This window comes from Colossoma macropomum, unplaced genomic scaffold (assembly GCF_904425465.1).
Source record: "Colossoma macropomum unplaced genomic scaffold, Colossoma_macropomum, whole genome shotgun sequence".
Lineage (NCBI taxonomy): Eukaryota > Metazoa > Chordata > Actinopteri > Characiformes > Serrasalmidae > Colossoma > Colossoma macropomum.
The window spans coordinates 181,221-200,896 of NW_023496051.1; the positions used below are offsets into that span (position 1 = coordinate 181,221).

At 40.0% G+C, this 19,676-nt stretch overlaps 1 protein-coding gene and 1 long non-coding RNA gene across 2 annotated transcripts; both read right to left on the bottom strand.

Annotated features, from left to right (window-relative positions):
* Nucleotides 1–1,846: 1,846 nt before the first annotated feature.
* Nucleotides 1,847–10,567, bottom strand: LOC118804557. Its single transcript, XM_036565056.1, has 7 exons — nt 10,504–10,567; nt 10,082–10,426; nt 9,758–10,003; nt 9,565–9,661; nt 7,231–7,276; nt 6,911–7,137; nt 1,847–1,922 (listed from the first exon to the last, which is right to left on the bottom strand). The coding sequence occupies exons 1-7, from the start codon at nt 10,565–10,567 to the stop codon at nt 1,847–1,849; spliced, it is 1,101 nt and encodes a 366-aa protein (XP_036420949.1).
* Nucleotides 10,568–13,568: 3,001 nt separating this feature from the next.
* LOC118804580 lies at nt 13,569–19,676 on the bottom strand. Its single transcript, XR_005006994.1, has 3 exons — nt 19,576–19,676; nt 13,721–13,766; nt 13,569–13,599 (listed from the first exon to the last, which is right to left on the bottom strand). It is a non-coding gene; the product is annotated as an uncharacterized LOC118804580 (long non-coding RNA).

Genomic DNA, 19,676 nt, shown 5'->3' on the forward strand with positions numbered 1-19,676 from the left:
ACCGCTATGTTTATTGATGCCTGGCAAATACTTATGGCAGACCACTACAAACATACAATATATTACATGAAACTAGTAGGCTATTAAAGACAATACCAAATAACAATAAAAAAAAAACCTTCATCCATCAGACATGGACAGTTTTGAGGTTCTACCTATTGTAAAAATATTTTGTTGACCTATTTTGTTGACCACTTAACTACTGGTTTTGTTTCTAAATTATTGGGTAAGTGGGCAATATAGGGTAACTGGGGACTCAATGCCCTCCACTTGAGACAATTTAACACAGCACTGCGATATCAGAAAAAAAGGGTACTGTACAGGTATGTTGTTGTCCCGCAAGATACAAACTGAATTTTGCGCCTTAAAGGTCCACTATGTTTCTTGCAAATGTACTGGAAAACAATAAAGATGAGTTCACTATTTGTACATTACGAACATATTTTATATCACACTATGTTGCATACAGGTATAGTACAAAACATATTCAGTGCATTTATAATAATACTCACTTCAGTGCATTGCAAACATGACAAAATCAAAACACATCAACGACATTAAAACACCAGCATACTGCTAACCCACTGATAACACACTGTGAGAAATAACCATAGCGATTTGACACTATATGAGCTGTTTTATCTTCTGAAAGGTACAGCATTTTTTATAATACTGTTACCAAATTTAGGGAAATGTAAATATTTAAATTTAAAAATTAAAAGCCTGTCTCAATTGAATTCATTATGAACTTTATGAACTTTTCAAATAAATAATTTATATTTCTTATATTTAAATTACTTCAAAGCCTTTAGGGTTTTAGAGTTTCTCTCTAAACAAAAAAGTAATTTTTCTTGTATTAGCAGTTTTAAGTAATGACTCTCGCTATCAAATTGACACTTTTGGTAACATAAGCGAATAAATTAAACATTTTAAGTGTATTTTCACCAAAATTCATTGAATAACAAGGTTGAAGCAAGAAACAAGGTTGAACACAGAGATCATATTCTCCATTAAGCTGATATTAATGCAGTAAAAAACAAAAAGTGTGCAACACAGAGCAAATAAAATTGTTTTAAGCAAAAGGGTTTCATTAAAATCTTTGTTTCAAGCCATTTTCATTTAAAAATAGTTGAAGGTTAAAAAATTGGGGTACAGGGTTGCAAATATAGCCTAACATAAGTGGCATTCAGGAGTGGCTAACTTGACACGTGTTGCATACTAACTACTGAAAACCATATAGTTTACATAAATAAAAGAAATTAAACATATATTCTTTTTTTCTAACTATAATTTTGGTAACGATGTTAAATGATGCTGCCAAATCGATTATTGTGCGTAAATTCAGAAAACAGAACAAGAATGCAGACTTGTCTGATGGTCATTCTGGGGAAAAAAAAGATGATGCAACTCCTGTATATGAATGAATGTTACATTTTTTATGAAGGGGAGCAGCTTTGGGTAACAGTGAATAAATGAGACGGGTTAAAATGACTATTTTGTTCAATTAAATAAAGTAATAGAGAAAAATATTATTTTAACATTAAATTGCTTGGAAACAAACCAAATAACCAAATGAACCAAATACCCAAATTGCTATTATGGTGTTACTGGAAGATTTTAATGAATGTACTTCATAAAGACATTCAACGTCAGTGAGGTGGGGCAACCCAAAATCACCATATTAAACGGGACATTTTATGTAGTATTGTGATCTTTTAGATGCTGATTTCAGTAGTTTTATTTTAAGTTACAGATCTCTTCACTTTTCACAGAAATAAGTCTGCTGTCCCGGATCCAGGAACAGTCCAGGATCCAGAACTCTTGCACAGAAAAGGTTTTGTGCTGCTCAGGTTGGGGAATTGTGTTTTTGGATCTGGCTGTATATCTGAGATGGGTCATCAGCTGCTCCTGCATCTAGAGGCCTGTGGAACATGAGAAGAGGATGTACACATCTGGCAGCATTATGATCCCAGCTTTATCAATAACCACAAATGTGAGCCATTTGCTGAGCATCACTGAGCATTAGATAAACAGTAACTACAGTTATCCAGCTCTGAACGTGGTACAACCATTAACCAACTCATTAAGACTGAAGGGACAAATGCCGGAAACCATCCGCATCTTAGCATCAGCATCGAAGTTATGTTGGTATTTAAGAACGCTATTCAGGGATGGACATGTAGCTTTTTCTCTCTACTGAACACAAGAATATGTTGATTACTGACTTCTGTAACAAGGTAAATGCAGCTAATGTCAAACAAATAGGCAGTTTAACAGCTATACTCCAGCTATAGTTAATCAACATCTCTCATACATCAACATTATACATATACATTAGTGTAAGTGGAGCACCTGGCATAACCTGGTATTGTAGTCTACGTAACCAAAAACCAAGTACTGTAATTACAGAACACAAGAAGTTGCTGGATGGACCCTCAAAGAACACTTTTTAAGACAGGTACTGTTAACTTTTCAAGCAAATGATCTGTAAATTTGTATTCGCATCTAAAAAACTGTTAATTGCATCCACACCCTAAATACAAATAGTCCAGTTTCCACTGTCTTGCTCCTATTTAAAGGCACCGAACACATGTCTATGTCTGTCTGTAACAGAAAGGAACTGTGGGCATATTTGTTTCACATCAGTGTTGTCCAGTTTGTCCAGGTAGAGATGGCACAGTCTCCTGAGAGCTTTGAAACTTCTTTCAGCCTCAGTCGATGAGACTGGGATGACTAAAAGCAGCCTGACTAGGGTTTCAACTTGGTCAAACAGGCCTCTCACCTCAACTGTCATTTTTCTCATGATATTAACCACTTCAACACTAGATTTGGAAGTGTTCTGGAAACATGATTAGTTTGTCTTTAGATTCTCCCTGTTCAGTTCTGGTCACTGATCAATAACACCATTTACTTCTCCAGTCAGTTTCCTCCAACTTCTGTGAGACATCTAGACCTGGTTCGTTGGACATCTCCTCAAACTGAACACCTACCCTATGTTGCATTTTTGTAGAAGTCTTTCGAGAGGAATCTGAAGGGGCTCAATCCCAAGGGAGTCAGCCATTGTCACTGCTTTGTCCAAACCTTTTCTCATTCATTTTGCCTTGTAAAGTGGATCTGACACATTCTACTGCACTTCTCATTCCTGCGCCAGTTTCTGTCTGTTTTTGCAGGGACTTGTTCAGACACTCTAGCTCCTCAATCACTCCTTATGCCAGTAGAGGTCTCAGCACAGTTTTGCCCTTTTCGAACACTTCATGCAGTCCATTTGCCATGTGGACCATTTCACTGTCCACCTGGTTGGGCTTTTTCGTTGGGATGCTGCTGGTCCTTCTGAACCTGCAGCTGCTGCTGGAAATATGGCCATGAATTTTCCAGACTGTCTGCTCAACGTCCCAAATCTGGTAGAGACTAAATGGATAGTGCAATACATCTGACAATACAATTTCCTAACAATTGCAAAATCTCATTTTGCACTGGAAGAGAGATATATTCATGACCATGATATAGCCAACTACAGAAATGGGCATCATACTTTGCTTTGAATTTCAAAAGCTGAGATAGATTCCCATCTTGTGGCTCATAGTCTCCCATATCTTGCCTAGCGAGGTGCCATATTGAACCTACAGTATTTTGCAGGCAGTGCCAAGCATCTTCTTGTTGTTTTGTCTAGGCACTTGCGAGAATCTACTCGAGTTGCTTCTTGAGCATAAACTGTGACTGCATGGTGGTGGGATTTACCATTCTAGTGGTGTTCAAAGCTAACAAGAGCATTCTCCTTATTGAATCAATATGAGATGCAATTTTTGCCCACACAACTGTTGGAGAGTGTCTTTCTCTTAGCCTACATGCACATCTAGTTGACAGAGCTTTGGCACTTTTTACAACCAGAGGTAACTGCAGCCCCTCACATGTTAGCAAGAAACGGCAAAGACAATCCTGTTAGCGATAGTGGGTTTAGGAGGTTGGACTCATAGTACAGAATGAGATTTGTTAACTTGAATATGTTAAGCTGTTTGTGTCCCTACCATCCCTACCCAATTCCACAACCTTGTCTAAGAGCTCTAAAGGTGTCCTGTGATATCTGGGACTAAAACGTTAGCAGCAAGTTCTCCAAGTCCCATATGTTGCGTGTTGGAGCTGCTGCGATTCGGACTCCAGTAGATCTCACAGATGTTCGATCAGATTGAGACCAGGGGACTTTGGAGGCCACGGCAACACCTTGAACTCTATATCATGTTCCTCAAACCATTCCATGTGTGCAGTGTGGCAGGGCGCATCCAGTGGAAGATTATAACAATGGTTGAAAAAATAGTTGAGAGAGGGCAACCTTGTAGATGTATAGTCAGAGACGATAGCTCATCTGCTGCTGCACAGTTTGTGTTGGTCATCCTCTAGTCCTTCATCAGTGGTCACAGGACGCTGCCCACAGGACGCTGTTGGCTGGGTATTTTTGGTTGGTGGACTATTCTCAGTCCAGCAGTGACACTGAGGTGTTTAAAAACTCCAGCAGCACTGCTGTGTCTGATCCACTCAGACCAGTGCAACACACATACTAACACACCACCACCATATCGGTGTTACTGCAGTGCTGAGAATGATCCACCACCCAAACAGTACCTGCTCTGTGAGGGTCCATGGGGGTCCTGACCACTGAAGAACAGGGTAAAAGGGGGCTAACAAAGTATGCAGAGAAACAGATGGACTACAGTCTGTAACTGTAGAACTACAAAGTGCACCTATATAGTAAGTGGAGCTGATAAAATGGACAATGAGCGTAGAAACAAGGAGGTGGTCATAATGTTATGTTTAGGTATTAGGTATATAAAAGAAGTGAAAATGCAAATTCCACCCTACAAAAGCACACATGGGTCTTTGCTATGCTCAAAATAGTTAAAGTTCTGTTCTTTCGTTATTTAGCAGTTCCAGTAAAACAGCCCTAAAATCTGGGGGTCACCCACCCTCTCACCCCTGCTTTCCACATGTTTGGGTGTACCTGGTCCGCAATAACATTTTTGTAGGTGGCATGTGTCAAATTGGCATCTAAAAGAATGGCTGCACCCAGATTTCCCTAGCAGAACATTGCCCAGAGCATCACACTCCGCTTGTTTTCTTCTCACTGTGCATCCTGGAGCCATCACTTCCCCGGGTGAATGATGCACACATACCCGACCATCCATGTAATGTAAAAGAAAACAGAACATAGGCACTCTTATCAGTCTGTAGCTATGGTGCCCCATATGCATATGTGTTGTGCCAGATTCCTCCCATAACTATTATTAAATATTTCTGTGACATGCCACAGTAGCCCTTCTGTTGGATCAGACCAGACAGGATAGCCCTCACTGCCCTCACACATTGTTGATTCTTGGGCACTCTTCACTTTGTCGCCAGTTTGTCCCTCCTCAGTCCACTATCAGTAGTTTTTTTTTTTTTTTTTTTACAGAGTTGGTCCCCGTCTTATGGCTATAGCAGAGAAAGAGCATTTGTGTGGTTGGACACTGATGTTGGACATTGAACTCTATACAATTCACCCCAAAGGTGTCCAGTGAGGTTGAGGTCAGGGCTCTGTTTAGGCCACTGCAGTTCCTCCACACCAAAATGGTGGTAGGTCGCATTTTCCTGGCATCTGCCAAACCAGATTCATCCATCAGCCTGGCAGATAGTGAAGTGTGTAGTGGGTAGTGTGCAGCTGCTTGGCCATGGAAACCCATTTCATGAAGTTTCTGACATACAGTTCTTGTGCTAATGTTGCTTGTAGAGTCAGTTTGGAACTCTGTAGTGGGTGACGTAACAGAGGATTGGCAATTTTTACTTACCATGTGCTTCAGCACTCGTTGGCCCCTCTGTGAGTTTGCGTGTTCTACTGCTTTATAGCTGAACTGTTGTTGCTCCTATATGCTTCCATTTCATAGTAATTGCATTACAGTTGACTAGGGCAGATCCATCAGGGCAGGAATGTCATGATCTGACTTGTGGCACAGGAGGCATCTTATGACGGTGGCATGTTTAAAGTCACTGAGGTCTTCAGTGTGACCTATTTTACTGTGAATGTCTACAGAGATTGCCTATCTATGTGTTTGACTTAATACACCTGTTATAAAAGGGTGCGGCTGAAACACCTACACACAATCATCAATGGGGTGGCGACATTCGTTTGGCCATACAGTGTATATAAAATGCCTCATATGATTTGTACTTGGTGTAGCTTATATCCCCATCCGCTGGAGTGAAATTGAAATATGGTCTACCCGAATATTTGTCATGTCCATCCAAAATGACAAACGTGGCACCGCTACTTTAAGTTTATACAGTACTGTGCAACAGTTTAGGTAATTGAAAAACACTAAACATATGTGCTCAGACAAACACTAATAATAATGTTATCATAAATATATTTAAATAACATTAATGGAATGAGTAATGATTTTTTTGTACTTCAATGTGTTTGTTTAACCATTTCCAAACCTCTCTTCATGGCAGCCTGGTATTTATTGTGGTTATTATCCAATAACTGGCTAATCAATACATCATTATGTTAAATCAAGTGTGCTGATGATACAATTTAACAAACCCATGCCATAGCTGGGGACATTGCGGAGACATCTGGAACTAAACTTTATTCTTCAAGCTAGCTCCCAAGATATTAACAAATTTTTTCAAAATATGAAATTATTGTTATTTTTTCTTTTTTTTTTTTTGTTTATTTGCATCCACATTAAGGTGTACTGTATTTCTACTGGTAAAAACACATTTGATGGCAAACAGTTTTGAACAATGTCCTGGGGTGCCTAAGATTTTTGCACAGTATTGTACTACACAGCATGTATGAATCACTTAAAGTGTTATGTTTCTAATCAGTCAAATATAATGAGCTAAGCTGAGTGTAAATGTAATAACATGATTTACTCACTTTTTGGCAGCAGTGTGTCTGCTGAAATTCACAGCTGCATACTCAACATCCGGCTCTTTCATGGTTTCTTCAAGGTGTCTGGAGGATGGACGCTTTTCCTGTGAGTGAGAGGGTTTGAACTGAACGCTGGAGTAGTGAACGTCATCTTGATTATCTGACACTCTGCTCGTGGGGTCAGATCTCATGTCCATGGCTGAGGGGTTGTCATAAACATGAGCAGAGTCATGCTGAAAAAGATAGAGGGAAAGAGGAAACACATGAACTGTGTCATATTTGATCGTGTCACATATTCACACAGTCCTCCTCTCTAACATGCTCACCTGTCCACTCTCTCCTGAGCTCCTGCCACCTTTAGACTTTCTCGTCCTGAGAAACCAACGGTAAGAATAAAGTCAAAATAACATATCTGCATTGATTTGAATGATCACTTTCAAAATATAATATACACTACTGTTCGAAGGTTTGGAATTACTTGTTATATTAATAATGTAACAGTGCAGTAGTCATTTTATTTAATTCATTATTAGTGAAATAAACTTTATAATTATGCAGAACCTGATAAAAAGACTTGTTTTAGCTGTGGCATCAGCATAAGTGTATTATGTACCTGAGAAACCCCATTTGGAAAACTGAAGGGCGGAGCAGAGGTGTTTACACTGACCTCCTGTCAGTCATTTTATAAGACCCTCCCCTACACCACATAATATGGCCCCCACCTTTGTCTGCTTGGCTAAGAAAACATGGTGAAATCTGTGCTGTTAGGTTCTGCTAGTGAGGAAAAAGACATGCTGTGCTGCTGAAAAACTTAATGACAAGAAATGTGCTAAAACAGGAATCCACATTGAAAACACTGTTCAGTGGTGAAATTATTACATGCAATAGGTATAAAGTTGGATGCAGCATTAACAATATTTCTCCTGGACTGGTATGTAAACGTGACATACATGTTTTGAACTGCTTGAATGGCCAACTTTACATGATAAAAATATCACTCAGAGAGCTGGGTAAAGTAATACTTTGGGTGAACCACCCTCACAGAGATTTATGTAATACTAGTCAACTACATCAAACTCTTAAGCAGGTAATGAAGCCTGTAGTTAACTTCTTTTCAGACTTTCCATTCCACCTCAAAGACTGCTGTAGAGGCAATATTACAAAGAAAAATAACATAGCAAAGGCATTCTTGACTTTTCTTTAGCAGCAAATCACTATGAACCAAATGCCAAGTGCCTATAGGCTTGTAATGTTGCAATGCCCTCAGACAAAAGAAACACAGGAGTTTGTTCCTCACTCTGACCAAATGCTGCTACCATATAAAGAATTGTTATTTGTACTTGGACAGCATGATCAGGCAAAAATATAATGGTATCTCATCATAATTAATTAAGTAGAATAAATCAATCTCCTAGGGGAAGAGCAGCATTGTAGTCCTTTCACAAAGCTTATATCTTTTAGCTAGGTTCCTAAAAGTACAACCACTCAGAGGTAAATTAGCCGACAGCTGTAGTAGTTGTTGATCTTGTGAAATAGGTTTTAGCTATGAAGGACACTCTGTATCCTCTGTTTTGACTTAACCTATACTGAGCATTTTGATCTTCTGTCAAGCAATGTTAGCATCATACTACATTTTTATGATCAATATCTAAATAACAACAAAAGGCAGCCTACCTCATCACCAAAAAGTGAAGCCCTGACAATGCTTGATAATGCTGGCAAACACTAAATGAACCCCACTGGTCACCATTGATTCTATGGGTGTGCTTAAAAACCAAAGAGTAAAAAAAATGTTCCAGTGTTGTTGCCATTCTCCATTAATCACATAGTTTCTCGATGCTGTTATTGCAATTATTGGATATAAATGTGATCTAACAAAGCCAAAATTTCATTAACCCATTTTTTTTATTTGTTTCACAAACTATGATTTTGAACAAGTAAACATATAAAAAAAAATCTCACACATCAGTGTGTTTTATGTACTCTGAGTAAATAAAACAATGAATTAATTAAGTGCTGATTAATCCAAACTGAGCTCTTATTGTATGCATGCTTACTCTGAAAAAATGTGCATTCAACAATAAAGGCAGGCTTGTGCATGTTTTATACAGTGATGGGAAACAGTGTAGCACACAGAGCAGCTCCAGTTCTACACACTTTCAAAAGAGAATCAACAGTACAGCAAATTATCAAAGGGCTACCCATTTAGGTAATCTGTTTTCCCACAACAATCAGCACATCCTTACAATATAGCCAGTACAAAGTGATACATGCAACCCTTCCTGTGGTAAATCATTGCAGTCTTTTAATTGGGGGTTCACACAGCAAAAAATGCTACAGCTTGCACAAAGTTTAGTTTCACATTGCTCATTTTTTGCTACATGCCACTATGAAAGCATGTACAAAACAGTGGGTTTAGTGGGGCATGATGATTAGTTGGTGGTGCTTTGACAGACTTAAGGCCTGTCGTCATTCTGGAAATTCATTTTATTATAAATTCATTCTCAATGCTATACAACTGTCTCAATTTCCTTATTTTTACAGCTTTATACAAATTGTTTGAATGAGTATTAGTATTATATTAGAATCATCATCAAGTATCTTTAACAAAATTGATGCCAAACGTTGAACAGTAGCACATATGTTTGCACTGTACCTACCACACCCACAGAGCAGCTGCTGTGATGAGTATTATAAGCAGAAAGACCACCACTCCCACTGTGATCAGCACTGAGCTCTCCTTTGGTCCTCCACCACCTTCAGAGATAAGCCATGTTCCATTATTAAATACAGAAAATAAAAACTGAGAAATGTTATTTATGACCGTACAGATGTGTGTTTTACAGGACTCACAGTCACTGAGTGTTTGATCAGGAGAGTGGAGCTCCTCATGTCCTCTCACAGCACAGGAGTAGTTTCCTGCATCTTCACTGCACTTCAGGTACAGCTTGTTGTCTCTGGTGAGTTTGTTAGTTACAGGCTGTCTGTTCTTGTACCAAATGTAAGTAGGGTTGTTAGGCAGAGTGCAGGTACTGCTGCAGACCAGTGTTACTGTCAGTTCATCTGATGCTGTACTGGGAATCACGCTCACCTGCAGAGCTGAACACAGAAAAATATTGATCAAATTAACACATCAAATAGTGATTAAAAAATTAATAACTAATGTTTAATGTTTACCTGTAACATTTAGAATGACTCCGGGTTTCCCAGAGAATTTCCCTCCTTCAGTTTGAGTGATGACTCGAAAGTAATAATCTCCAGAGTCATTCTTTCTCACATCTCTTATTCTCAAAGTGCTTTTTCTCTCTTTATCTCCAATGTACTCCACTCGACCAGCAAACTGCTCTTCCTGACGCAGATCCTTTGGCTTCTCCTTAAACCAGTTGTAATGCCAGAAATTTTCATTAACTGTATAACTTTGGGGAAGTGAGTAAGTACAGGAAAAATCCACTGAAGAACCCTCCAAAACACACACTCTTCTGTCTGTATAGGTCACACTCCAACAGTTTTCATCCAACACACCTGTAAAATTAGAATATTATCATGTATTGGACTGAATCGTTTATGAATCGTTAGCTATAAACAGTTGTCATACTCACACAATGCATTAGAGCGGATTTCTTCATGGCTGCTAACAGAGCAGGAGTAGCTGCCAACATCCATGCTGGATAAAACCAAGACCCTCTGATCTTTCATGCCCACCTTTGCTCCATCCTTGTACCAGGTGTAAGAATTAATTCCGGAGGTCAAATTGCAGGAAGTGATACAGGTCAGTGTCTGTGCGCTCTGCCCAGTGTCAAGGTTCATCCTCACCTGCAGGTCTAAATTGAAATAAATATTTCAGTACATAAATCCTATGAATCTTTCAAAACCACAAAAATTGCTATACATACAGAACAGGTTGTGTTACTTCAGCTGTTTACCTGTTACTGTTAGATTGACTGCAGTTGAGCTGAGATGTTTCTGTCCTTGTTCTGTGATGATCATGAGGTGATATTCTCCTGAGTCTCTCTCTCTCAGCTCTCTTATTGTAAGAGTTGAGCTGAAGTTTGTGGCCTCAGTGCTCACTCGTCCTGTGTAGTCTGAGTCTAAAGCTACATCCTCTGGATGTTCCACATTCCTCCATTTAGCTTTTTGTTTGGGACTGAACCAGAAGACAGTTTTAATGTTGAAATTGACATTTGAGAAAGAGCAGGGCAGGTGAACTACTGTCTCCTGCAGAGCACATATAGTCTGAGGACTGCAGGACACGCTGACTTCCAGTGTACCTGAAACTGAAACAGTGTGCATTACCATTTCTGCAGTAATCCCAGAAATCAAAATATCTGACCATTATGGTGGCAATTTACAGCTCAGTAATAAGGGGTTAACAACATGGTAATATTATAGTAACCAACTGTACTAACAAAAAAATATATATGTTAATTTTTTGGTTGTTAATACATAAGAAGTTAATCGTAGTGGAAATTAGTTGGTAATAAAATGAAAAATTATGATAGGAAATTCTGATTACTCATAAATAAAATACAAATTTTCCAGTTGATACAAAATAATTTATCACATGTATAGAAAAAAAAGTGTCCTTCGTAATATCTGCTTATCACTGGACTAAAACAATATATCACCCAAATTCCTTTCAATCATTGTAGGGTTTTATAATCTTAGATTTATTACCCCAAAACAATGATGTCCTGCTGAAATGATGTAGTTTTAGTACTGTAATATACTTTTACTTGTTTCTATTCTATTAATTCTTCTAATTCTACCTGTTATGTATTTAAATGGTCAGGCACAATGTTACAAGTGGCAATTACAGTATAACTAAAAGGTATTTGAGCTGTAAAATGCAAACATACTTCTGTCCAACTTGTTTCTCAGTTACTGTATCTTTCAGCATATGATTTGAAATAATGTGGCTAACTGCACTGAAATCATTAGTGCAATTATAATATGAACATTACTTTTATTTTCATTATTGTTTTACTATTCTTATCACTCATGGTTAAAAAATTACATTAGATTAAAATGTTACTACTACTTTATTATTACATGTTATTACCAATTTATTAATGCTACAGTTACTTATTCTTAAATAACAACTTGAAAATAAGCATGTTATTTTTTGTAAGTATGACATCTTACCATAATATTGCTGTATTATTACTCACGTATTACTCATCTGTAAAGTGCTACCATATTTTTCATATATGCTTCTGTACTGGCAGATGGCAAAAACAAAGTGAATATAAATAACCCAATATAAAAGGCTATAGATTAACATAGTAGAGTTTACATGCAAATTATACAAGCATAGGCTTATTGTGGTAATGAGAAAGATAGACAGATTCTTTACCAGTAGCCCTATTTAAATTCCTAATGGGAAAAGTTCACAATAACATTCAATTAGGGAGATAAATCACTTGATTTTCAACTTTATGAAACTTTACATATTTCACTTACAGTGGGAGAAATAAAGATTCAACATGTCAACATTTTTTTATTAAACATATTTACAATACAGCTATTCACATGATCTTTATACCAGATACTGGTATTACCTCAATAAAACTACACAGCTAAAAAGAAATCATAGCATTCCAGTCTATTAAAAATGGAATGACACAGGACAAAATGACCACAGTAAGAAAAAGCAAGTCAGCATATAATTTGTGATCAAGCTGTCATGCAAGAAACATGTCATGATGTGTAGAAGCAAAGACCTTCCCAAGACCTTTGCAACAAAATAGTTGGGCAGCATAGCAAAGTCACTGATTACAGATGAATTTCTCAACTACTAACTAAATGTTCCTATAAGTCCCATGGGGCCATTATCCACAAGTGATAGGAACATCACTCAATCAACCAGCCAAGCACAGGAGCTCAATGTAAGATTTCTGATCAGGCAGTCAAACAGTCAAAGAACACTTGAAAAGAGCTCCAGAAGGACCTCAAAAGCAGTGGGTACACTGAGAAAACATAGGCAGCGCACTACACCGCCATGGTTATGCTAAAGCTTGTAAAATTTGTAGTGTAATACAGAACATTTTGAAAAATCCACTGTGGCATGCGTCCGTCCCCTGGGCCCTGAACTCCAAGCTCCCACGTTTGGAGGAGAAATAACGCTGCTTATGACCCCAAAAAAAAAACCTACAGTGAAGCTCAGTGTCACTGCTGTACTGTCAGTGATCCGCCACCCAAACAATATCTGGACAACAGCTCCCTGTGGTCATGAGCTGACCAATTATAAATGAAGTCGAGAGTGGATGATAAATTGTGCAGCCACAGATAGTCTAGTATGTAATTGTACACATATATAGTGGATCTATAGGGTGGAGCTCATACAGTGGCCAATACAAGGTGTTTCTAAGTGTGTAGATGTTGTGGTCATAGGATATTGTGCTGTTTTCTTAATGTTTTGAAGCGCCTTTTTTAGAGAAATGGTTTGTTTATTATGATAGGTGGTGTTGTGCAATCATATTGTAATCATATTTTGCAATTATAACTTTAGGTCTGTCAATGTTAGGAGTAATAGCGACCCCTACTGTTCAAACCAATGAGCTGCGATGAATAGGCAATATGCAGTTACAGTAGATGACATGCAACAATTTAGTAAGAGCAAAATATCTTACCTGCAAAAAACAGCGGGATGATCAATGAGAGAATTCCACATTTAAAGTCCATGATCCTAGTTGAAGCTGAAGACAGAAGAAACAGAAAAGAAACACTTTTTAAGTAGCCCCTTCTGCTGAAATGTTCACGTTCAAAACAATAACAAGTCAGTGCAAAGGGAACAGGTGCCCAGAAAGTGTTGTTTACCTGAAAGTCCTTCAGTTATCCAGGTAAAGACAATTCCAGGATTGGACTATAACAATGGAAAAGATATCACAAATCCACACACACAATACAGCAACAAAAGATACAAATTAGAGTGCTCTGCCTGATGAAACTAAAGATATGAAAACAATGCAGACAGGAAAACTGTGCTGTTTTATGAAACAGTGATTTATTATAGGAGGCTTGCAATTGTTAGTGCTTTATGTGTGCTATGTTTACATCCATTTGAAAATTTGTAACATTTTAGTGGAGTTTCCTAGAGGTTCCTGGCCTCACCAGCCAGCCTTTAAGTAGCATTCTCAGCAGCAGAAAGGGCAGAGGTCATCCACAGCATGGAATCGCAGTGGCGAGCAATACAGTGCCATGGTGCGGGCAAGCTTGAGAAGGAGCATATGTGCTGTGCAGCCTCATAGTGAGCTCTAGGGAAAGGTTGGTGTGCTGGCAATGCAGAAAGAGCTGTCAGCATCCCTAGTAGTGCCCAGGCCGTAGAGCTCACTTGTCTCTCCACTTCGACATGCTAATGGAGAGGACGCCCACAGAGCTGCAGCTCAGCTGGCCGCCAGGGTCAGAGGAGGAGGTGCTGTGCAGCAAAGACACAGCCCTGAGAAAGGAATGGGGGCACCTGCTGATGAGTGGGTAACCCACAGCATTTGTGATGGTTGGGACTCCATGCGCCCTATGGTATAAACCACTGGGATGGCTGACCTTTTGGGAGGGTGGGCTGTGTGACGTCCACCACACTCTCCATGATTCAAGAAGGGGCTTTAGGGGAACAGTATGCAGAGTTTCACCATGCACCCCGTCCAACTCTGTAAAAGTGACTTTGAATGTTAAAAAAAGCCACTCTGATGAACTGCACAACTAGGAAAAATATTACTATCAATGACTGGAAAAACCTTCTTACAGAACATGCAATGCAAAAGCTTTCAGCATCTATCAAAAACAAAACTACTGAATTCAGCGCGGCTTGTACAACACTCAGTACTCTCTTACATCAGTGACTCCACTAATTTTAAAAGAATAACCAAACACAAGGCATAACATTTGATAAATACACCATACACCCATAACCATACCACATATTTGTGGGCCTTTCCACGAATGCCCTCTTCTGTACATGCTAGCGTACATATGCATGTGCGCACATACACACACATACAAATCTACATGACAGAGACATTAATTATAAATAGCTGCAGTTTAATACACTGAAATGACCTGCCTGCTATCCCCGGACGTTTTGTAGGATGTGCCTTTTCTGCAGATGTGTGGTGTCTGGTGAGAACCTCTAGGGGGAGCTAAAGCTATGTGAGAAGATATAGAAGGCTGCTCTATATGAATGCTGGACAAGTAAGAAAGATAGCTGGTTACTGTTTGCAGAGTTACTTAAAAAGTTGTACCATTTCATGCTACAGGGCTGTTCTAGTGTTATAGTGCAAACACAACATATGGCGACGCTCTCATCAGCGACAGTCAGTGTGTAGAATATTCGTTGGCCTTCTGCTCCTAAACAATGGATAAGAAGAGCCCGCTTCCTCGCCTCCAATAGCTCTTCCCCCAAGGCAAGCACATAGTTGTCGACCACTCTAATCCATGACTTGAAAGTGACGGGTGGCTCACCAGTGGACTGTAGAAATGGTGCAGGTTGGCTCAACTTCAGCGCCATTCTCGTATGCAACAGCTTTAACAGCTATTCTGGGCTTTTTCTTGCCAAAAGTTAATGTTGTGGCTGAACGTTATCGGTTTTGCCAGTGCAGCCAGCACACTGGTGAATCTAGTGATCAATACATCTCAGCTCTGAGAGAACTCGTGGCCACTTGTGAAGTCGGTGCTATGGAGGAAGAAATGATTCGAGATCAGCTTGTAGAAAAGACAAACTTAACCCGCATTAGAGAGGGTTTGCTCTTAGAAGTGCCACTCGACATTAAGAAAGCCATGACAATAGCGTGCCAAATTGAAACTGCTGTGGCAGAAGCTAAGGTGATGATGGGAGCTGCAGACGGAGCAGTTCATGCTATACAGCAGGCTAGCAAGCTGCGTGTGGTTCGGTACAACATGCTCCTCCTGGATGTCCTGCGAGAAACGCACTATGCAGGAGTTGCAATAAGAAAGGACATTTTGCCAAAATATGTTGGTGAACCAAGAAAGTTTCTGAGGTTACTTCTCCTGAAGTGACTGTCTTGAACATTGAGTGTAAGGCACACGACGCAGGCAAAATAATGTGTACAGTGCAAATTTGTGTTGGCAATGGTCAGACACAGAAACTTGAGCTAATGCTAGACACAGGCTCAGCTGTCTCCATTTTACCCAAATCACTGTGTAAACAGTTTTTCTCCCATACTGCCCTTTCTGCACCAAAGTTAAACCTGAAAATGGTTGTCTGAAAGCTAACGTAAGGTTCGGTGACCGGAGTGCCACTGCAGAACTATATATCGTGCAGCAGGGATCTGCAGTGCTTAGCAGGGACTTATTCTCAGCGTTACAGTTACAGATACTTAATGGCGTCGTCAGTTCAGCTCCACACAACCATTTAGTCTCCACAGTGGCAGCTAGACAAGACACTGCTCTTGGCTGTGGAAAGGGCTTCTCTCATCATGTAAAAATCTGATCAGATGTCCAGTCTGTGCACCAGAAACTACGGCACCTGCCTTTTTCAGTATTTGACGCAGTTTCAGCAGAGTTAAAGAAACTGGTTGATCAAGATGTAATTGAGCCAACTGATGCAACTGAATGGGTCTCTCCAATAGTGGTCACCAGAAAGAAAGATGGGGGAGTCATGTTGATGTTGAATGTTGATTTAACGGAGCCGAACAAGGGAGTGGTAGTGGACAGTTTTCCTTTGCCACATATGGAGGAATTGTTTGCTGAGTTACGTGGAGCAACACTTCTCTACATTAGACCTTCAGAGCACTTACCATCAAGTCATGCCGCATGAGGACAGCCGTAATATCACTGCTTTCATTACACATGATGGTCTTTGTCGTTTTAAGCACGTTCGTTATTGGTTAGCTTTGGCACCTAGCTGTTTCCAACGTATAATGTCCATCATTCTAAAGGGTCAGCCAGGAGTCCAAAGCTACCTGGATGATATAATCGTCTCAAGGGCAACAGTTGTGGAACATGACAACAATCTGAAGTCTGTTCTGCAGCGCATAGACAAGGCAAGACTCTAGCTGAAACTTAACAAGTGTCATATTAGGCAACCTGAACTGTCTTTCCTTGAGCATACTGTGTCAACAAAAGGGCTGCAGCCTGATGCTTCACATGTGGCTGCAGTGTCGCAAGCTCCACCACCTACAGATGTGGTCAGTCTTCGGTCATTTTTGGGGCTCACATCTTGGTACGCAAAATTCATACCAAATTATGCAGCTGTCATGGAGCCATTACACTGCCTGCTTCGTGGTTCTGCTTCATTTGTATGGACACAAGAGGCCCAACAAAGTTTTGAGAGAGTCAAGGTGCTCATAGTCAGCAGCCCTGCACTCACAGTGTTTAACCCAGAACTGGCCACCACAGTCACCACAGATGCATCAGACTATGGTATTAGGGCTGTGCTTACTCAGCTACTGAAAAGACAAACCAGTACAAACTCCACAAATTACTCACATCCAGATGGCCTAAGTCTGCAAAAGCCCTGGATCCAGCACTACAACCATACTTCAGGCTGCAAAATGAACTTTCCTTCCAAGATGGCTGTGTGGTGCTAGGCACAAGCCGCCTTGTGGTCCCGGAAGCCCAAGCCCAAGCTTATTTCTCTGGCACATGATCCCCATCAAGGCATTGTCCAAACAAAAAAAACGACTGAGAGGAGTTGTACTGGTGGCCAGGGATGGATGCTCAAGTGGAAGCATCCATCAAAGCATGCGTGACATGCCAGTTACATGACAGGTCTGCTTTCACGCATCCAACACCAATGCAACCGGTGCCATACCCTACCAGTGCTTGGGAAAAACTTGCAATTGACATCATGGGGCCATTTGACAATGCACCCCTGAATTGTCGCTTTGTGATCACGCTGATAGATTATTTTAGCTAATGGCCTGAGATTGCTTTTACAGCACATGCTACAAAACAGCCTGTCATCCAGTTTCTGTCTTCAGTGTTCAGTAGAGAGGGCAATCCAAAGGAACTGATTTCCGATAACAGACCACAGTTCACCTCTCATAAGTTTGCATTATTTCTACAGGATAGAGGAACTGTGCACGGAACGTCATCTGTCCGTGTGCTAATGGTGAAGTTGAATGCTTCAACCACAGCTTGAAGGACTGTTTGCAGACCGCTTCACTGGAGCACAAAGAGTGGAAAGAGTTCACCAAAGATTTCTTGCAAGCGTACCGTGCAACCCCACATGCTACAACCCAGTGCTCCCCTGCAGAACTGTTACATGGAAGACTCATGTGCACAAAGCTCTATGTTTCAGGTGTCCAGGTTCCAGTCTCCCACACTACACCACCATTACTGGAGGTCTCTGATAGGGTGGATCACAACAAGCCAAAAGCAAAGCGTACACAGACAAGAGGCGCAGAGCAAGGCGTGTTTCTTTTCAGTGTGGATCATGTGTCCGAGTGAGGAAACCTGCCATTCTTCCAAAGACCCAGTCTAAGTTTGGGGGACCCCCTTAAAGTCATGGAGAAGAAGGGGCCTTTCTCCTACAAACTGTCAGATGGACAGTGCTGGAATGCATCTCACCTAGCACCTGTGCTCCTACAGTAGGAGAGGGAGGATTCAAGTGCTTTGTCATTGATGGACTTTGACACTGCAAAGCCTTCACAAAATACACAGGTCAGAGCCTCATCAAGGTCTAGAAAAGCACCTGTATGGCCTAAAGATTATGTGACGTAAATGATGACAAAACACAGTCCTATGTAGATAGACGTGTATATCTGTAACAACTGATATACAGTAGCTGCTTTGTGGTCTTATGTAATTGTTGTTATTGCATTGATCATTTAATTTATGTTATATTGTAGTCAAGATGGAAGAAATGCTTGGTTGTAAATGGCACACATTGTTAACGATGTGATCAATATTCCTACTAATTCTTTTGAATACTGTAGTGTTCTCACTGTTAAGGGGGGTTATTTTTGGAAGTGCTTATTCCTCCAGACTGTTCATTTTCCTAAGAGAAGGGGATATGTGGTGTCTGGTGAGAACCTCTAGGGGGGAGCTGAAGCTATGTGAGAAGATATAGAATGCTGCCCTACGTAAATGCTGGACAAGTAAGAAAGATAGCTGGTTACTGTTTGCAGAGTTCCGTTAAAAAGTTGAACCATTTCATGCTACAGGGCTGTTCTTCTGGGTGTTATAGTGCAAACACAACAAGGATATAAATAAAGAGTACTTCTTATGGGAGAAATACAGCCTTTCCCACGCCTCCGTCTACACTCATGCCACAGTGTGCTGAATATTTGTTTAATGGTCTTACGCCAGACACATTTTTACACTCTCGTCCTAAGTGTGCTGATGACACTGTAGCAAAAAATCCACTAAACGGTGCTACTAATTACACCAAGACACACAAACAAATGATACCATTGGAGCAAACTTAACAAACAAGCCACAGTCAATTACCAAAAGCAACAAAGATGATAATTCACAAATATAGCATACGGATTATAAAGGTTTTATTCTCTTTCTCTATGAATCTCCCTTATGAGTTGTGTGCAAAAAATGTCACCATTAAACATCCAGCAAATTATGCTAGCGTTGTCTAGTTTTTTATAGTTGTAATTATCCACAATAAAGTGACCATGCTGCACAAATCTTCAATTTAAAATGCCAGTTTCAAAACTACGGATTGCATAGAGAACAGTTCTACTAAAGAGAATTTTACCTACCTTTGGTTACGATCTGTCTGATACATCTGTCACTTACTGGAAGAGAGCGTGCAAGTTGGGGTCTGTGCGTGTTTTCTGTGTCTCCATGAACTATATTTCCT